Consider the following 19,103-nt stretch of genomic DNA (forward strand, 5'->3'; position numbering starts at 1 on the left):
GGGTAAGAGAAGCAGGAACAAAAGTATGAGAAGAAAAGAGGACATGCAGGAAGGGAAGAGGCCCACGTGCAGCAAGTATTGAAGCCCGCATGCCCTAGCGCCCGCGCCGTGCAACAGAAGCCACCGCAATGCAAAGCCCGAACACCGCAACTCAGAGTAGCCCCCGCTCGCCGCAGCTAGAGAAAAGCCCTTGCAGCAACAAAGACCCAGCGCAGCCAAAAATAAATAAATAAAAATTATTTAGGAAAAAAAAAAAAGAAGAGGCCCTGCCATAGGCAGGCGGCACAAAGGCGCCCAGCTAACTCTCTGTATCCCACAGTGTGTAAGATGTCAGCCAAGTTCACCAACCTTGGAATGAAAAAAGGCCTGCAGTGTGGGCCCTTCCTCCCTCCAGGCAGCAGACGCCCTGCCAACAGACCACGGTTTCTCTCTTCTCTGGCTCCTGTTACCTGGCTGCCCCTGTAGGCTTCTGAGGTTGTGGTCTCTACTATGAAACTTCCCTCGGCTCCTCCTCTTCAGGAAATGCTTTTGAAGGTGACATACCCGTACATTTACACATTCCCCTACTCTGCGGGAGTGAGCACCCATCTCACAGACAAGGAAGGATATGATTTCTGCCCTGGAGAAGCCCTCCTGGTCAACATGGAAACAGGAGAAACAGAGGTGACTACCATGAGAGCAGTGGTAATGGGGGCTGAGAGTTCAGAGAAAAGATTACACCTGGGCTGAAGCAGTCTTAGGGGGCTTCCTGGAGGAAGCTGCTCAGGGCGGTTCCTCTTTGCTCGTCCACATGTCGAGCATAGTCTGGGGCTTGCTGCACTGAGCAGTTCTATACCTGACTCCTGCTAAATTTAACTGAAGTCTACCATATTTGTAGGTGAGCCTCCCACACCCAGCAGAGGACCACCCTCGGGATCGATGCACTTACAATGCCATGAGCTTGGGCCACCTTGTTGCACAAGTCAGGACGCCACTTCTGAAGAGCCAGGTAGAAGGGATTTTTCAGGAGGTCCTCATCATACAGAGCCATATGGACTTCAGGTGGGGCAGAGCGAGTCTCCTGGGACGAGAGAGGAAACAGCAGTAAATGACCACCTTCAGACTGGTGTGTCACATCTGATCTAGCAATGTCCAAAAAGCATCCCTGACATGCATTACTCTACAGACCTAACACATGGTCAGGAAAAAACAAAGAAAACCCACAAGTTCCAAGATGACTTTTCTTACTGGTTAAATGTATAAATCATGTTCAGAAAATCTTGTTACGCTTCAAGTCATTGCAAAAGTAACAACGGCTATTTTTAGAACATCCTACATGACTCAAATTATGATATTTTAAAGATATGCATGTTTTTAATGAAATATTTTAAGCATAACAGAAAAGTAGAGTAATAATGCTAACCTACCACCCAAGATAGATCAGTCGGTAAAGAATCCACCTGCAACGCAGGAGACCAGGGTTTGATTCCTGGATTGGGAAGATCCCCTGGAGGAGGAAATGGCAACCCACTCCAGCATTCTTACCTGGAGAATCCCATGGACAGAGGAGCCTGGTGGGCTACAGCCCATGGGGTCACAAGGGTCAGACACGACTTAGCGACTAAACCACTGCCACCACCCAGGATTACCAAATCTTAACACATTGCCATATTTGCCTTAGATTTTCTTTTCAGAAATAAAGTATATCAGAGTAGACTGGTTCCCCTACCTGCCCCCACCCTCCCATCCTCTACTCCTTTTTCAGAGACAACCAGTATCTTAAAGCTGTTTCTATATCCTTCTTGCTGACATTTTTACTCCTTTAAAACTCATGTATTCATAAATAATACAAAATCTTGCTTTATGGGCTTCAAAATCTACATAAATGGTATCACACTGTAAGTAGTCGGGAACATTCCATCTTTTCCATCAACATTATGTTTTCAAGTTCTTTCAGCGCTGATCCACACAGCTCCTATTAATTTACTAATTCCTGCTGTACTGTATGAAGTGAACACGACACAATTTATCTAATATCCTACACTTAAGTTGGTTCCACATCCTCAGTATTACAAAGAATGCTGACACAAACACTCCTACACTCTTATGTGTTCCTGGAGTACACATCCAGGAATGTGACTAGGAGAGGCACTGCAGCATACACCTACACCTTCACCAGAAGCTAACACCACTGGACCGCTTACAACCTCCCTGCCAAGTCCGTGAGCACTCCCCTTCCTCCCATCACATCCTAGCCAGTGCTCCTTGGAGTGGTCAGACCAGCTCATTTATGCCAGTCTGGGCATAAAACAGCTATTTTGCTGTTTCTAATTTTCATTTCTTTAATGAAGTTGATTATCACTTCTTTACATGCTATAAATTACCATGTTTTTTGGCCACTTTTCTCATGGGTTGTTGGCCCTTTTCTTTACAATTGGTAGCTCTCTCGACATCTGGACACTAAAAGATGTTGCAAATATCTTCTCCGGATCTGTGACTTGTCTCTTCATTTTTCCAAATGAGTGTTTTCAGAAATAAAAGTGTTTGATTTTAATGTAGTTGAACTTGTCCATCTTTGCCTTACTGGTCAGTGGTCTTGGGAGCTAAGGAAATCTTATCATCTTGGCATGCCCCCTTGTAAATTTCACCATTCCCTCTATGAGAAGGTGGAGTCTATTTCCCCATCTCTCAAATTTGAGCCACCCCTGTGGTTTGCTTTAACCAACCACACACACAGAATTGATGTTCTGTGATTCTGAGCGTCAGCCTCAAGAGACCTTGCAGATTTCACTTTCATTCATTTGGTACCACGTGATCACCATGCAATAGAGAAGCCCATGGGACGAAAGCCCATGGAGGGAGAGAGAGGTGGTCCAGTGGGCATAGCCAGCCCACTGGCTGAGTGCAACCACACAAGTGAGCACAGGTGAGACCAGCAGAAGACCCACCTTGCTAGTTCCTTGTAAGGAACAACAAACTGTAGCAGTTGTGCGTCACGAATCTGGGGGCTGGCTGGTTATGCAGCAAAGGCTACCTGAAACCACATCCTTTCCAACTTCAAGGCCACAAAAATAGTCCCTGTAATTTCCAAGACTCTTAAAGTTTATCATTTTTTGGAATTTAATTCATCTTTATTTTTATATATGCTATAAATTGGGCATTTAAATTTTTTCTGAAGGTAATCTTAGTTTGGTCAGGGTCTTATAACAAAATACAATAGACTGAGGGGGCTTAAACAACAAACATTTTATTTCTTACAGTTCTGGAGGCTGGGGGTCAAAAATCAAGGTGCTAGTATAGTAGATCTGGTTCTTGGTGAGGGTCCACGTCTTGGACTGTATGGGTTGGCCACCTTCTTACTATATCCTCACATGGTAGAGAAAGAGTTCTCCTATCACTTCTGCCTTTTATAAGGCCACTAATCCCATCATGAGGGCCCCACCTTTATGGCCTAACCTAATCCCAATTAGATCTCAAAGCTCCATCTCCAAATACCATCACATTTAGGATTAGGGATTCAACATATGAATTTGGGCTGGCTCGGGGGGCGGGGGGTGTGGAACAGGGGGAGACAAACATTCAGTCCACAGCATAAACCAACTGTTCCATATATTGTATCCCTTTCACAACAGCTGATAATGTTACCTTTCTCAAATTCCAACTTCCCATGTATGTTTGCCCTATTTCTGGGCTTTAGTCTGTTTCAATGGTCTTGACCAGTGCCATCCAACAGATTTATGTGAGAAATGTAATTGTATATACATTATGCATAATTACATATATTATTTAAAATTTTATAGTAGTCATATTTTAAAAAGTGAAATTAATTTTAATTATATATTTTATTTAATATGCTGCTGCTGCTGCTAAGTCGCTTCAGTCGTGTCCGACTCTGTGCGACCCCATAGACGGCAGCCCACCAGGCTCCCCTGTCCCTGGGATTCTCCAGGCAAGAACACTGGAGTGGGTTGCCATGTCCTTCTCCAATGCATGAAAGTGAAAAGTCAAAGTGAAGTCGCTCAGTCATGTCCGATCCTCAGCAACCCCATGGACTGCAGCCTTCCAGGCTCCTCTGTCCATGGGATCTTCCAGGCAAGACTACTGGAATGAGGTGCCATTTAATATAGGTACAATATATTTCCAACATGTGAACAATGCTTTAAAATTATTGACATATTTCACATTCTTTTTACGTCTATGGAGCCTTCAAAATCTGATGTGTATTCTGCTCAATTCATACTAGCCTCATTTCAAATACTTAATATCCACATGTAGCTAGTGGCGATTACTTTAGGAAAGGATCAGACCACATGAATTTACATAACCATGGCTTCATCATAAGCCTTGACATCTCATACAGGAAGACTTCTCCCCCTGTTCTCCAAAGTTGTTTGGTTATACCTAATTCTTTACAATATCACATGAACTAGAGTCAGTCTATCAATTCCATGAGATTTCTATTGGGATTTTTATTGTAACCACTAAATTTACAGACTAGAGAGTCAACATCTTTATAATAATGAATCATTCTCCATGAGCATGGTATGTCTTTCTACCTTCATCCTCTTTTATGTCTGCTACTTAAATTTTCTCCATTTGATCACAGATCATGGACATCCCTGGTGGTCCACTGGTTAGGAATCCACCTGCAGAGGATGTGGATTTGCTATCTGGTCCAGGCGGATTCCACAGGCCACAGGGCAACTAAGCCTGAGCTCCACAACTACTGAGCCTGTGCTCTAGAGCTCACAAGCAGCAATTACTGAGCCTGTGTGCCACCCGTACCGAAGCCTGCACACTCCAGGGCCTGTGCACTGCAACAAGAGAAGCCACCACAGTGAGAAGCCCACGCACCACAATGAAAGAGGACCCCCACTCACCGCAACTAGAGAGAGCCTGTGCACAACAATGAAGACACCGAGCAGCCAAAATTTAATTTTTTTAAAAAGATCATAGATCATGTATAACTTTTATTAGACATTATATATATATTCTGTATAGATTTGCTCCTATTGTGAGTGGGGCTTCCAATTCACCTGGTCTACTCCCCTTACCATGTATCAGCACGGTTTTTAACTGAAGTATGAGACGGGAATACGAAAAATGGGCACAGAAAAGGAATCAGAGTTTTAGCCATGTCATTTCACCTCTCTGAGCCGCCATCTCAGTTTGAACAATGGAGAAAATGAATACTTGTCTTATGAGATTTCCATTTACATGTTACCTTCACTATTTTTGCCACTCTACACACCAATGTACGGTCACTTTCTGCCAGCCCACATGGTGCTTTCGTGAGAATTACAAAAAGGCAGCCCATCTTCCCCGTAGGTACAGCCCTGTGCCAGAGCACATGGCTTAGTAAGCAGCTCATAGGCTACACACCAGCCTAGTTGGCCAACACCTCTTCTCCCCCAGGGCAGGACACTTGTGCAATATATAAGCTGCACAGTTGTACACAACGGCTCTATTGTTAATGTTTGACGTTTTCCTTTAAACATCTACTCCCATTTAAAATTTATTTTTAAAAGAACCTTTATCACTACTTTAAATGGGAAACCAGCATCACTTCCCATTCAGATAATCTTATAATTAAAAATGATAAAGCCAATTGACATTATTTAAAACCTGGCTAGATACCACTGCCTGCCAAAGGTTCTTTGAGCCTCTTCTTTTCATTAAAAAGAGAAAAGTAGCAACAGTAAAGGGCATCAAGTAATCTTATCCTTGATACAATCAGATGAATGAAATATAAGTGAAAAACTGAATTACTTTCTCATTATGTAACAGTATTCTAAAACGCCTCTTTGGGGAAACACTAGAAACAGTATGCCTAAGTGCATTATGAATTCCATCCCTAAAGTCTAATGTTAAAAACAGCCACCATTTATTTGAAAGCATCCTTGGTCTAGACACTGTGATAACTTCTACACATTCTCATCCCATTTGAATGCTCACAATAAGTATAGGTAACTAAATACAACTAATGCTCACAATAACCACAGGTATCATTTGCCCCATGCTGCAGATGAAGAAACTGAGGGTCAGCTGTCCAACTCGAGGTTAGGTGGATGTCAGAATTTATTCTAACACTCATCCCTTTAACCACTGCATTCATCATGTAAAAATAATTATGCCTAGGGGTTACAGCACACAAGCCACGGAGGCACAGACTCCACACTGCATTTCCCTTATAGAAGTCCCCGTGACAGACAGCCAAACAGGCTCCGCATCAGATCCCCTCAGTCTGGTCCAGGCTGGGCTGTCTTGGCTGCAGGCCCTCCTGAGGACTGCCTGAAGAAGTCCCCTGAGCTCCCTGCAAATCCTCTTAGGGAGAAGAGCCTAGCATGAAAATGGCTACATATAATCCCTTCGCAGGCCCCAGCTCTGCAACCATTTAGGTATTTGAATCGTTGAAGGCAACCATTACTGGAGCACAGATAATCCTTTTATGAGTCCCTACCAGAAGAACTGGATAATATAATTTGGCTGGGGCACAGTCATAAGAAAACAAAGTTCTGTGCTGGTTCCAGACACAGCCGGTTCTACACAGCGGAGCACAAAAGTAAAGATGCCTTAGATAAAAACCACATGAGAAACAGGATGAGACAAGGTCAGACTAAAACTGAGAAGGGACACTCCTGCTCAACAGCCAGACAGGATGCTGGCAGAACACCAATACCCGCGCCCACGAGACAGACCTGACAAAGGTGGGCTCTGATGGAGGAGCGAGCCACCTCACTGGGAAGCAAGAAGACTTAGAAACAAGACAGTGCCAGGCAAGGTAAGGAGAAAGGAGTACCAGGGATGGGGTTGGGCTAGGGCGTGTGGGAGGCCTCCTTGGCAGGGACCACGGTGGGGCCAAAGCCATCAGGAGGCAGGAGCACATTCCTGGGGAGCACAGGAATAAACTCAAGGATAAACTCGGCTTGACTAGCTGTGAACATGAGCTCTGAGAAATAATAAGAATCCAGACAGGGCAGGTCAGAGAGGGGCAGCAAGGGAAGGGAAGGGCCCTGAATGTCACGTCAAAACGCTGGGTTTAAATGCATGAACTGTGAACACAAAGGACTCTCCGCACCCACTGCTGGTGAATGGGATGGAGCTGGCTGTTTTTCAGTCCAAGTCATACGCCTGCTCTTGGACATCAGTCTCTGGTTGCCAATGACTGAATCCCGTCCAGCAGTAGGGATACAGAGAGCTCTGTCCTGCTCTGTTCTTGACCTTTCTGTCCCAGTGTTAAAAATATGTAATAATCAGGGGCTTCCTTGGTGGTCTAGAGTCTAAGGCTCTGCTCTCTCAATGGAGGGGGCCCAGGTTACATCCCCGGTCGGGAAGCTAGTAATAGCTCCCACACAGCACAACTAAAAATCCTGCACGCCACAACAAAGACAGAAGATCCTGTGTGCCACAACTAAGACTTGGCACAGCCAAATAAATAAATAAATAAATAAAAATACTGATATGTAATAATGCTTAATGCCAGAGCTGAATTCTTATACAGGGGTATGTGCTTTAAAATAATCTGACAAGTTTACTTGCAAGAATTGGTTTTGTATTTTAAAATCACATGTGAGGGAAAGAGGTGTGAAACCTCATTTAAACTCCTTAAAAACACACACACACACAAAATTCCACTCTTTCTTAAGTGCAAATGATGAAATGATTTACAGAAACCCCCCCCCCAAAAAAAAGAAAACCCAGTGAAATTAGTCAGAGGTACCAAATACCCTTGCACATGAATTGTTTGAGGTTATTTTGAAAAGGAGAGTCAAGCGAGGCCTCAGACCAGCGCTGGGCATTTTAGGAGGTGGTGTGCACACCCGTGGTTTTGTGGTCTTCAACCGTCCTGCCAGCCCGGATGAGTCTGTGTTGTCGGGGACCATCTGGTGATAGTGTGCAGCCTGGCTCAGCAGAAGCCAGCCCAGGAAAGTCTGCACCTCCCAGAGAAGCACTCCCTGCCGAAATCTCACTGCTGTGGCCGCTCCTGCTCACCCCCAGGGCCCTGACCATAGACTCTGACCAGGCGTATTTTTCAACTGATGAGCAATATTCTCCAGCAGGCTTAATGTGTCTCTGAAGGAAAAGGCAGAAAGGGAAAACTTCCTATGCATCTCTGCTTAATACCACATGGAAGCAGTTTGATGATGTAACGTGTGGTATTACAGCCACTCGTGTCCTTCTGTAATGCCTACGGCTCCTGTCCATAGGCTTCTCAAAGCACTTTGAAGCCTGGCTGCCTGGCTCCCTGCAGACGTGCAGTAACCGCTGGTCCAGTTCAACAAAATGACAGCGAGGTGTTAGAGGAAGATCAAGCTCCCAGGGAGGGATTATCTCTCCCAGGAGCTGGAAATCCACCACCCGCATGCAGGGGAGAATGAGGGGCTGGTCCTGCAAGTATCGGCAAAAAGCCAAAACCAAATGTGCTCAGAGCAGGCTAAGCACAGAGCTGGCTGGAATGTGGAGCCTCACAGTAGGAGAGAAGGCCTCAGGGCTGGAAGAGGGCTGGAAGCAGGGAAGTTTGGAGGAATACAACTACCCCTTAGAAAGCCACTCCACACCCTGTTCCTGGAAATGCAGGGGAGCCACCAGCACCAAACTCCCTCGGGCTGGAGGGCAGGAGCACCACGGACCACTTCTCAGCGCTCTCTTGGACGTGGAAGCAGCCTCAGGGCAACTCTTTGGGTCTGAACCCTTTCTAGATCTGGTATCTAGCATCATGTGGTCACATTCCCCTGCTCCTCTAGGGAAGGAGGAAGTTACTGGACACCAACCTAACCCTGCTGCTGCTGCTGCTAAGTCGCTTCAGTCGTGTCTGACTCTGTGCGACCCCACAGACGGTAGCCTACCAGGCTCCCCCGTCCCTGGGATTCTCCAGGCAAGAACACTGGAGTGGGTTGCCATTTCCTTCTCCAATGCATGAAAGTGAAAAGCGAAAGGGAAGTCGCTCAGTCGTGTCTGACTCCTAGCGATCCCATGGACTGCAGCCCACCAGGCTCCTCCATCCATGGGATTTTCCAGGCAAGAGTACTGGAGTGGGGTGCCATTGCCTTCTCCTAACCCTGGCACTTCATAAACAGAAGGAGAGCCCTGACTCAAACACTAACAGTGGTGTCCCTGGTGATCCAGTGGTTAAGACATTGTCTTCCAATGCAGGGGGTGCAGGTTCGATCCCTGGCTGGGGAGCTAAGATACCACATGCCTCAGGGCCAAAAAAAAAAAAAAAATCAAAAACACAAAACAGAAGCAATATTGTAACAAATTCAATAAAGACTTTAAAAACTGTCTTGAGGAGGAGACAGATGGGCTCCAGGCTAAGCATTTACAACTGGCCTCCTATTCATACCTCCTAGGGTGGGAAGATGAGCTCCAGGCCTGACATTCATCACCAGCCCCCTGTTTATATTTCCTGAAGCAAGAGACAAACAGGCTCCAGGACAACAAATTTATGACCAGATTCCTGTCTATATTGTGAGATCTACACCTCGATATAAAAACCAGCAACAGGAATCGGGTAAATAACCAGACATTGGGCATTTTTATGGCAGGGGCAGAGTGAGACTAAATCCTGTTAAAAGATCAGGTATTTCCCATCCTTAGGCCAAGGGAGACATTTCACATGTGCAGAAAGGCTCCTTGCGGGTCAAAAAGGAGGGGGCACCACCCCATAACATGTGATGTTAAGGGCATCCCACAGGCCTCTGGGCCAGAATCCATCCTGGAAAAAAGTTCTGCACACATGTTGAGGAGGGTCCTAGGGCAGGTCAGGTGTGGAAAAAGAAACCAGATAATTGGCTAAAGGTAAACAAAGACCTGGAAGAACTGTCCTGTGCTCGCTTCAGCAACACAGATACTACAGATACTAAAATTGGAAGAACTGTCCTATTAAATGACAATCGCCTCTGTTCTGTGCCCCTCCTCACGAGGGGGGATGTCCACACCCTTCCTCTCTGGGTGTGCATCTCTGTCTTGTTTCTGTCTTAACTAAACAGCTTCTCTGTGCTTTCTCCCACTTGTTGTTAAGCTTTGTCTCTAGTAGTAAACTTTGTACCTGCATTTACATTTTTGGCTCCTAGAGAAATGAATTTTTCACTGGGGGCAGAGGTCCAGGGAAAAATGGCTTCCAACCTCTAGCGCTTACCGTTCTGGTGGCTAGGATTCCTGGTTTTCATCCAGGCTACCCAGATTCGATTCCTGGCTAGGAAATCAAGATCTCATTTTGTGCCACCGCTTACTGCTGCCTGGCCAAGATCAGATCCACATTGGAAAAATAAAAGACCTAACAGGCCGACATGTGTAGAACAAAACCCCAGCGCCTGCCCTCATGAGAGCAACACAGTCCAAGAGCCACAAGGAGGCACAGTGAAGACCTGGAGCCCAGGCCCCAGGCAAACACCACTGCTGCCCTCCCAGCAGTGCTGCCAGAAGGGATTATCGCAGGTGACAAGGCCAGGTGAGGAGAACTCACCGCGGATGTCCACTCAGCTTCAGGGCCCTGTCTGCTTTTCTGCCACTAGGACTTGTGAGACCTATCTGTTTCTGATCCCATCTTGCATTCCCCCCCACCCCCCCAGGCCTTCAGGCCCTGACCTTTGATGCACCGCAAACCCGTCCACCTGAAAGACAGGATCTTTCCAACACTGAGCCCTGTGCGGGACTACTCCACTCCCTATCAGATGCACTCTCAACTTCTCTGCTTGGCATGGAGGCCCTCTTATTCCTGGCCTCCTGCCCACCTCTGCAGCTTCATCTCCTTCTGCTGTCCACAAAGCTCCCAGAAGAGATGGGCTCTCCTCCCTTCTACCCATTTTATCCTAAAAACTACTCTTCCTCTGTCAAGGCCCCATTTGGCCCATAAGTGGCTGAGATGGCCAAGGGCCACAGTATCACCACTGAGACAACCAATTAAAGGACAGACTGCTGCGTGAGAGGCCCCTGAACCCAGCGCTCTGGACGGGGTTGGGGGCGGGGCCGACTGCCTCAATGCCAAACCTGGCAAGGTGCCTGGAAATGTAAATATCCTGCTAACATCTGCTGCTCCTCTCTAGGGCTGGTGGAAGGGTGCAATCAAAATAGGGGTCTCTCTTCCGGAAACCCACAAAACTTGGAAAATTCCAGCACAAGGCAAACTAGGAGTCCCCTACAGTTTCGTCTGCGCCTCATTCCCTGAATGTCCTAAATCCTCAAAGAAGACGCCCCACTTGCTCCCGGTGGCCCTGCACGACCGCAAGCGCCCACGTCCCCAGCACCTCCAGGGGCGGCCAGAGCCGCACGGCCTTGCTCACGCGCCAATGGGCAGTCCATTTTCAACGAAAAGAACTGAACAGACTCAGAATCCAGAACACCGTTTGGTGCTTCATAGTTTTCCCGGGGTAATCTTAACCCAGCTGGAAGAGGAGACCCCCGCCCCATGAGAGGCAGGCTAGCAGGGATTCCCTCCTCTCCTTCCAGCTCCTCCATCACCACGGGGACCACGACAGCCCGGCTCGAGGATCCGCACCCCTATCCACAGCCTCCCATCCACAGCCTCCCCTCCACCCGCCCCGCCAGGCCTCCCTTAAACCCCAGAAGCCACCCAGCCCGTGATCGACGGCCCTGCCTATTATTGCCCCCAAGTCTGAGCTCCCGGGATCCCAGACTGCTAACCTGTCCTGATGCCGCGGGGGTCAGAGGGCTCACTCTTCGCCAACCCCACCCCTCGACCCGCAAACACACACGAGGGGCAGAGCGAGCCAGGCTGCGGACGGGAGCTGGAGAGCACGGGCGCGGCAGTCCACTCCGCGATGGGTCCAGGCCTCGGGGGCCTCCCAGGGACAGCCAGCCCAGCTTGGGGCGCCGGCCGAGGAAAGAGCCCCTCCCCCTTCTCCGCTCCGAGGCCCCGCCCGGCCTCTGGGCCCAGAGACGCAGCCGTCCCGAGGGAACGGAGGCGCGGGAGGAGACAGGAGGGAGGACACTTACTTAAAAGGCTACATAGTTTCACTCCCCGCCCTTCCAGGAGTGGCGCCGATACCTCCCGGCCCCTCGATAAAGACCTCAGGGCCCACCACCCCAACGCGGCAGAACTGCTGCACCGCCCACCCTCGTTGGGCGGAGTCGCACCCCAGGACTCTGGTCAGTCCAATGAGAAGCTGTCTTTATTCAGAGTGACGCGTGCGCAGAGCAATCATTGAGCCCGCCCAGCCAGGGGTGGGGCTCAGGCGGCGTGCAACACTTCCTATTCAGACTGGACCAGCCCAGAGCCATCGACTGCGCCTGCCTGGAACGGGAGGGGGCGGGGCCGAAAAACACATCTGACACAAGGGGTGGAGTCCAAGCCCTGTTGCTGGAAAGCGGGCTGGACTAGGATGGGGAGATACGGCAGCCTTTCCGCCCCGCAGATTGCCCTTTACTACTCGGTTTGGAGGACAGGGGTGTCCAGTCCTACGAAGCATTCTACTTCCGTCGCTGGCTGGGTCTAAGAGTCAGAGCCCCTGGGTTGTAGCCCCATCACTTACATGCACGTGGCGTGATCTTTATCCTCCTCCCCCCTTTTAAATCTGAGCCTCAGTTTCCCCTTCTCAAAAACAGAGGAGAGTTGGATCTGCTGAGCGCTAATATTCCAGACTGTAATGGGGTGCAGAGGAGGGGGAGATGGGGGACCTGCACGTGACCTCCCCGCTCAGGGCCCCGCCTATGCCTGGTCCAGGGGATGGGAGCGCCCAGCGAGGAAGGGCGGGGGTGGGCGGATCTAAGAAACCCGACCCCGCCGCCCTTAAGGCGCTCGGAGCGAGCGGCTCAGCGGCCCGCTAGCCCTGGCGACGGCACGGGAGGAGGATGGGGACCTCAACACGGGCTTCGCAGGTGCTACCGTGGAGGCGAGAGCTGCGCAGAGATTCGGCGTGTGACTAGGAGCGCACCTGGGGAGGATGGATGAGGGAATGGCAAACCGGGTCAGCGGAAGCGCATGTTGTGGACCCTGAGCAGCGGTAGCGCCAAGCTCCTCTCAGGCCATGAGGAGTGCTCGGACCGTCCGGCCGGGGAACGCCGTCGAGGCTGGCTGCATCCTGCTGCGCTGAGTGGGTGAAGGTGAGAGGGGCGCAGGCGGCCGGGGTGCGCGGGAGAGCAGCGCCATGGCGAAGGAGGAGTGCAAAGCGCTACTGGACGCGCTTAATAAGGCGACCGCATGCTACCATCACCTGGTGCTGACCATCGGCGGCTCCGCAGACTCGCAGAACCTGCGAGAGGAGCTGCAGAAGACGCGCCAGAAGGCGCAGGAGCTGGCGGTGGCCATCCGCGTCCGGCTGACAGCCCCGCTGCGCGACCGGAGCCTGGGCGCCGAGGAGCGCGCCGAATTCGAGCGCCTCTGGGTGGCCTTCTCCGGCTGCCTGGACCTGTTGGAAGCCGACATGCGGCGTGCACTGGCCCTGAGCACTGAGTTTCCGCTGCAGGAGCCGCGGCGGCCACTGGTGCGCACGGGGGTGGAAGGCGGCGCGACCGGCGTAGCTGCGCGCGCCCTGAGCGTCCGCAGCCTGCGGCACGAGGCGCATCGCGACTTCGACGTGGAAGACCTGCACCAGCTGGAGCGGGAGATCCTTCAGGTGGGCGAAATGATCCAGGATATGGAGATGAAGGTCAACGTGCCCCGCTGGACGGTGCAGGCCCGGCAGGCGGCAGGTGCCGAGCTCCTGTCCAGCGCCAGTGCCGGCGTCTCCTCGGTGGGCGGCGTGTCGGTAGAACAGCGCACTGGGCCCTGCGACCTGAGCAAGGCCAAGGCCGCCACCATCTTCAGCGCCGTGCTGCTGGCGGCTGTGGCCTTGGCGGTGTGCGTGGCGAAGCTGAGCTGACCCGTACCTGACGGGCCCCCGCCTCCACCAACCCCTCTCGGGAGACACCCCTGGAGAACGTCTGCAACCGCCTGGACTAGGGATGGGAATGGGATCTGGCATGTTTAAGGGGAGCGGTTCTAAAGCACAGTGTGTGTAACGTGTATGTTTGTACGCGTGTTTCAAGCACACATCTGCCTGGGCAGAACGTGGCTTCCCTCTTGCTGGCCCGGGAGGAGTTAATTTTGCGCGGGCCACCAGGGCATTATCGCTAATGTATGCAAGAGCTTTATCCCCTATTAATAGAAAACCGTTCTCGGTGACCTGAGATTCCTCCCAGTTAATACGTTACCGCCTGTGCTGCTGGGGCGTGTTTACACTGAGGCTGAGCTTGGTGCCCCAGCCCCTGCGGGTGATTCCCATTCTCGGAGAGAGGCAGTTTGGAAAGAGGATGGGGTGAAATGAAGTGTGAGGTGAGGGCTATGTTTTGTGTTTGTGTGTGTTGGTTTTGTTTCCTGGAACAAGAAAGCAAATGGTAATGCGATGTGAGCAGTTTTATAACCTTCATCCTTTGGGGCCTAAGCGTAGGAGAGTGTGCGTTCTTATAGGGAGGATTACACACTTCTGCACCTGCTTGCCTACTGAAAATGACTCCCTGGGTGGGACACAAGCTTTGGGAAGGGACGCAGTCTGTCCATACAAGCACTTTCTCCTTGACTGGGGCTTATTTTTGTTCCAGAGCTAGACCAGAGTTTTTGATCCTCCTTTGGGGGAGGGCTGGGGAATCCTCTTTGGAGCCCTTAATCCTAACTATCCCTTGGAATTTGCTTGCTAGCCAGTAGGAGACCTGGCTTTGGAGGGAGTTGCACAACTCCCTGACCTGGACACCCCCTGAGAGGGTCAAGTGACATCATTGGGCACAGAGGTTTTGAGCCAATCAGCCCTGAGACTGGGTTAGAACGTAACAGCTTTAACTCCAAAGTTAAGGAGCTTTTTTTTAAAAAAAAACTTCCGTTTAAAAAAATCGTATGACCACATTGTGTACTATCAAAGCTGATTTTTTGTAAAAGACATTTGGCCACGAATTCATACAGTTGCCAATGAATCGTTACATGATGTCTTTACTTAAATATTTAGATTGCTAAACAAACATCTCCATTTATTTTGAAAATCTGTCTTCTTAAGGCAGGAGATCATAGCATAAACTACTGGAACCACAGGTGTAGATGACAGAAGTTAAGTGGCCCTAGCCTCTTTGTGGCAATAAATAAGGAAATGTGGAAAACACACTAGGTCCCAGGCTGGAATTTGCCTGAGCGGTGCCACCAACTCCCCACCTGTGGTTCAGAGGGAGCGTTACTGGGGAAGAACGGCTGAGAAAACAGATGCATTTAACTCTATAGATAACTTGGAATAAAACCCAGAGACTGATTTGGCTGAAAAGTGAAAAGAATTTTTTTTCTCTCTCTCTTTTTCACCCCAGAAGGGAGAAAGGGGACCCGGGGGAGGGAATGGGTAGTGTTTCACAGGGCAGTTTGAAGGGCCAAGGGTCAAAAGTAAGTATCAGTCCCAAGAGCTCAGTCCTACGGACCACCCTCCCAGCCTCACTCACCCAGTCCCACTCCTCAACACACAGATAGTTAAACCACAGGACCTGTTTGTGTGTTTCTGTGATAATGATTTTAAAAGATCCACAAAATCTTAAGCTGATTAAGAGTTCTGCAACAATAACTAATAAAAGGAACTCCTTCTGCTTCATCCAGTCTGGGTGAATCTGAATTGGGCCATGTCAATTTCTTTTTACACCTGCCTTCCCAGGATAACTTCAGAAATGACATAGGAAGTTTTCTAACTCCCCTCTTTCTCATCCACCTGGGATAAAGCATGGACTCTGTCACCTCATGTCTCTCAGGCTGGGGCATATTGTGACCCAGTGTTGGAAAATATCCCTAAAAACCAAGCCCTAAATATATTCTTTGATCTATAAAATTGTGACTCTTTGTTCTTTTGAAGGTGTTTTTGTTCATGATTCATCAGAATCTGTTATAGAAACAGCCCGTTAGAAGCTGTGTAGTCATCACTTCTCAGCCTTTTGGCTAAGATCAAGTGTAGAAGTTGTGTAATCCATAGAGGGCAATTGGAATAAGCGAATGTCTTTATTTTCACTCTTTCCATCCACTTGACAGATCCTTGAGTATTTACTTACACGTGCAATCAGATGTGTACCTGGTTCTGAGAATCCACTGCTCCCTGAAATCAGTGATAAAGTACTGTACACACACCGAAAAAGCTGAATTAGAATGAAGGTATTTATCCTGTGGCTCTGTTAACCTAAACACCTCTTTGTTAAATATTCATAATATTTGGCATTATTTGGGGTTCTAACATTGCCTAATAGAACTTTTTGCTCTATGATGAGAGCAAAATCACCTTCTGCTTGAGCAATAGGCTGCTCTATAACAATATCTCCCTGATCTCATTTCTCTGTATCATTCAAGAGGTTGTTTTCTGGTAGAAGCCTGATTTAATTTAGAGGTTGGATATCAAAGTCGTTAATTTTCTTAAAACATTTGGTATGATCTTATACCATGATACAAGTGATTAAAAAATTACAAATATTTAATAAAGTGTATATAGGGTATAGTCAGTGTTAGAGTCAACTTTCCTAAATTAAAGGTACAAGTGAAAGGATAGGTCTTTACCTCAAAAATTAAGTGCTATTATATTGATAAATCTATCGTATGTTGAATACGTGTAAGATAAAATATACCTGGCTTCTCTTTTGGGAAAATAGCACAGCTTTATCTGATACTGATATGACAAGAACTCATAATGTCAAGACACTTATCCCGGGAACTTTAAGCTCTTCCTATTAGAAAAAAAGAACAGAACAATGTTTATAGAAGGAAAAATGCCTGGCAAATTCTTTTTTATGTACTCTAAGAATGTATGCTTTTAAATGCCACAAGGGAAAATATTTTTGGCAAGTCAAATTAGAGCATAAAATTAATGATTTGCCTAAGGTTTACAGTAAGCTACATAAGAGATGCATGATGTCCAATGACTGAAAAGCAGTTTGGGTTGAAGAGAGTTCCAGGTTGCATGAGAACCCTGATCGTGCTGCATTTTTTTCAACATGCACATTCATACTTTTTTTTTTTTAGCTAGACAGTTGATTTTTAGGATGCAGTTCTCTGTTCTGTAATGAGTGTTTGTTAAGGGTGCAAGCCCCAAAGTGCGAGCCTGTAAGGCAGCCTCAGAAATAGAAGTGCTATAGGACTGACTTCTGTATTCCTTCGGGGAGTGCCTCCTCCTACAAGGCCAGACCAGTTGCAGTGGGCAGGGCTCTGCCTTTCTCTCCAAGTACCTCAGACAAGTCACTGACTTCCCTGTGTCTCCCTTCCCTCATCTGTGAAATTGGAGGGTCCTGACTGGTGAACTCAAAAACATTTAACAGGATGCAGTTAGACAGGGAAGAGTTCTTTTGTTTGGGGCTTTTTTGGGGGGAGGGGGTGGCGAGGGGTTGTTATTGTTGGTTTTGGTGCATATTGAAATGGAATCTTACAGTTTGTCTAAACTTAGCCTGGTGGTAAACTTCCATATGAATTTTAAAAATCAGAATGAACTAAGCTTACTGTGATTTTAGTCTATCGCACGTGTGTAAAAATGCTACTTATTTATAGTATCTAGATTAGAATTTTTAATTCAGACTCTAAATCCAAGAAGGCCTTGTGTTTCTTAAACACTTGGTTTTACCCAGCAACCTAAACTGATTCTGGTAACTTATAGATGTGAAATCCCATAGTTTGTCATGGAGTCTTGGAGAATCCTTTTCTGTAACTGCCCTGTACCCTCAGAACTGTAATGGCATTGCCTACCTGACGCTGGGAAACTAGCACAGCGTGGCTGGTTTTGTACGTGGCGTCAGACACTAGTTGGAAGTAAAAAGCTTCATGTTTGAATGATGCTTCTAACTAAAATGGTTATTAATAATTTAAAGGGGCTTCCCTTGTGGCTCAGCTGGTAAAGAATCCACCTGCAATGCAGGAAGATAACATGCAGCATTCATAACTTTGTTGAAAAAGGCACCCTCAAATGATTCAGCTATCAACTATTATGATATTTTAAGTTATTCTTAATCTTCTTCATGTACATTTAAATTGAAGTGAATTTATACTTCACAGATTTCATTACATAAAGAGATGTTCAGAAGGACGCCAGGATTATAAATCTCCAGGTGTTTTTCTACAATACAATCATACTCTTCTTTTCATGGAAGATGGAATCCAGGAAGAACAGTAGATCTGCATATGAACACTATTTGGCTGTAGTCAACACAGATCAGAGTCATGTTCAAATACTGTTCCTTTAGCTCTTAGGAACTGACCAAAGGTGCAAGAACTGACTACATGCCCTGCATCCATGAGCACAGGATAGATTTATGTAAAAGCATTCCTCTCTTTTATTTACTTATTTTCATTTCACTCCAAAGAGGATTTTGGGTGTTTTCACTGCAGTACTGTGAGATCTTCAGCATCCTTCTTCTCTGGTGTTTGAATTTAGAATGTTATAACCTTAAGGCTTATATGACAAATGTTAATAAGCCACATGAAAACTCCTGTTGACAAAATAATTTTTAAGAGTCCTTTTAACATGCTGTTGTCAGGAAAGCAATTTTTAAAATACTTTATTTGGTTGGGCTGGGTCTTAGTTGTGGCGTTCGGGATGTGGCATGCAGGATCCTTAATTGCAGCACGCAAACTCTTAATTGCAGCATGTGGGATCTAGTTCCCTCACCAGGGATGGAACTTGGGCCCCCTGCATCGGGAGCATGGACTGGACCAAGTCCCCAGAAAGCAAATTTGAATGTCTTTTGTCTGTAGGTATGTGTCAGGCACATAGAGAAGATCTATGAAGAAATTTACATAAATGAAAATGTTAATGTTTGGTGGGATTATAAATGGTATTTTTTCAATATATTTGTATTTAATATTGTTATATTGTTTTTACAATAAAGTTTGAATGTTCTTATGGTTAGTTATTAAAATATAAATTTTAACAGTTAGGGTCTCAATTTTAATGAGAAATGATTTCAGAACACACACCCCTACCCCACCAGGAACCACAAACAGGCAAAGCAGAACTTTTAGAATCTTACCCACAGGGAATCAGAAGCATGTTTTTTCTTAATTAATTTTAATTGGAGGATAATTACTTTACAATATTGTGGTGGTTTTTGCCATACATGAGTCAGCTGTGGGTGCACACAGAAAATGTATCATCAAGACAATAGCATCAAGGTTAGGAACACTGACTACAGAATCT

General features: G+C 47.4%; 2 protein-coding genes and 1 non-coding gene across 4 annotated transcripts in view; 2 read left to right on the top strand and 1 right to left on the bottom strand.

The window, feature by feature from the left end:
* Positions 1–12,069, bottom strand: part of ANKRD27 (ankyrin repeat domain 27) — a 62,138-nt gene extending 50,069 nt beyond the window's left edge. The window contains exons 1-2 of one of the 2 annotated variants that reach the window (XM_061387889.1): positions 11,935–12,069; positions 929–1,060 (exon numbers count right to left, since the gene is read on the bottom strand). In XM_061387889.1, coding sequence (XP_061243873.1) covers positions 929–1,030 — 102 coding nt within the window. In that variant the 5' untranslated portion in view covers positions 1,031–1,060; positions 11,935–12,069. Of the gene's footprint in view, positions 1–928; positions 1,061–11,622 lie in introns of both variants that reach the window. The other variant, XM_061387890.1, reaches the window with a different exon arrangement.
* A 215-nt stretch (positions 12,070–12,284) lies between these two features.
* RGS9BP (regulator of G protein signaling 9 binding protein) lies at positions 12,285–18,843 on the top strand. The gene is made up of 2 exons (XM_061387895.1): positions 12,285–14,251; positions 15,965–18,843. The coding sequence occupies exon 1, from the start codon at positions 13,086–13,088 to the stop codon at positions 13,797–13,799; it is 714 nt and encodes a 237-aa protein (XP_061243879.1). The 5' UTR covers positions 12,285–13,085; the 3' UTR covers positions 13,800–14,251; positions 15,965–18,843.
* LOC133231213 (U2 spliceosomal RNA) lies at positions 15,855–16,047 on the top strand. The gene has a single exon (XR_009731089.1). It is a non-coding gene; the product is annotated as a U2 spliceosomal RNA (small nuclear RNA).
* Positions 18,844–19,103: the final 260 nt, after the last annotated feature.

The sequence above is a fragment of the Bos javanicus genome, chromosome 18 (assembly GCF_032452875.1).
Source record: "Bos javanicus breed banteng chromosome 18, ARS-OSU_banteng_1.0, whole genome shotgun sequence".
Classification (NCBI taxonomy): domain Eukaryota; kingdom Metazoa; phylum Chordata; class Mammalia; order Artiodactyla; family Bovidae; genus Bos; species Bos javanicus.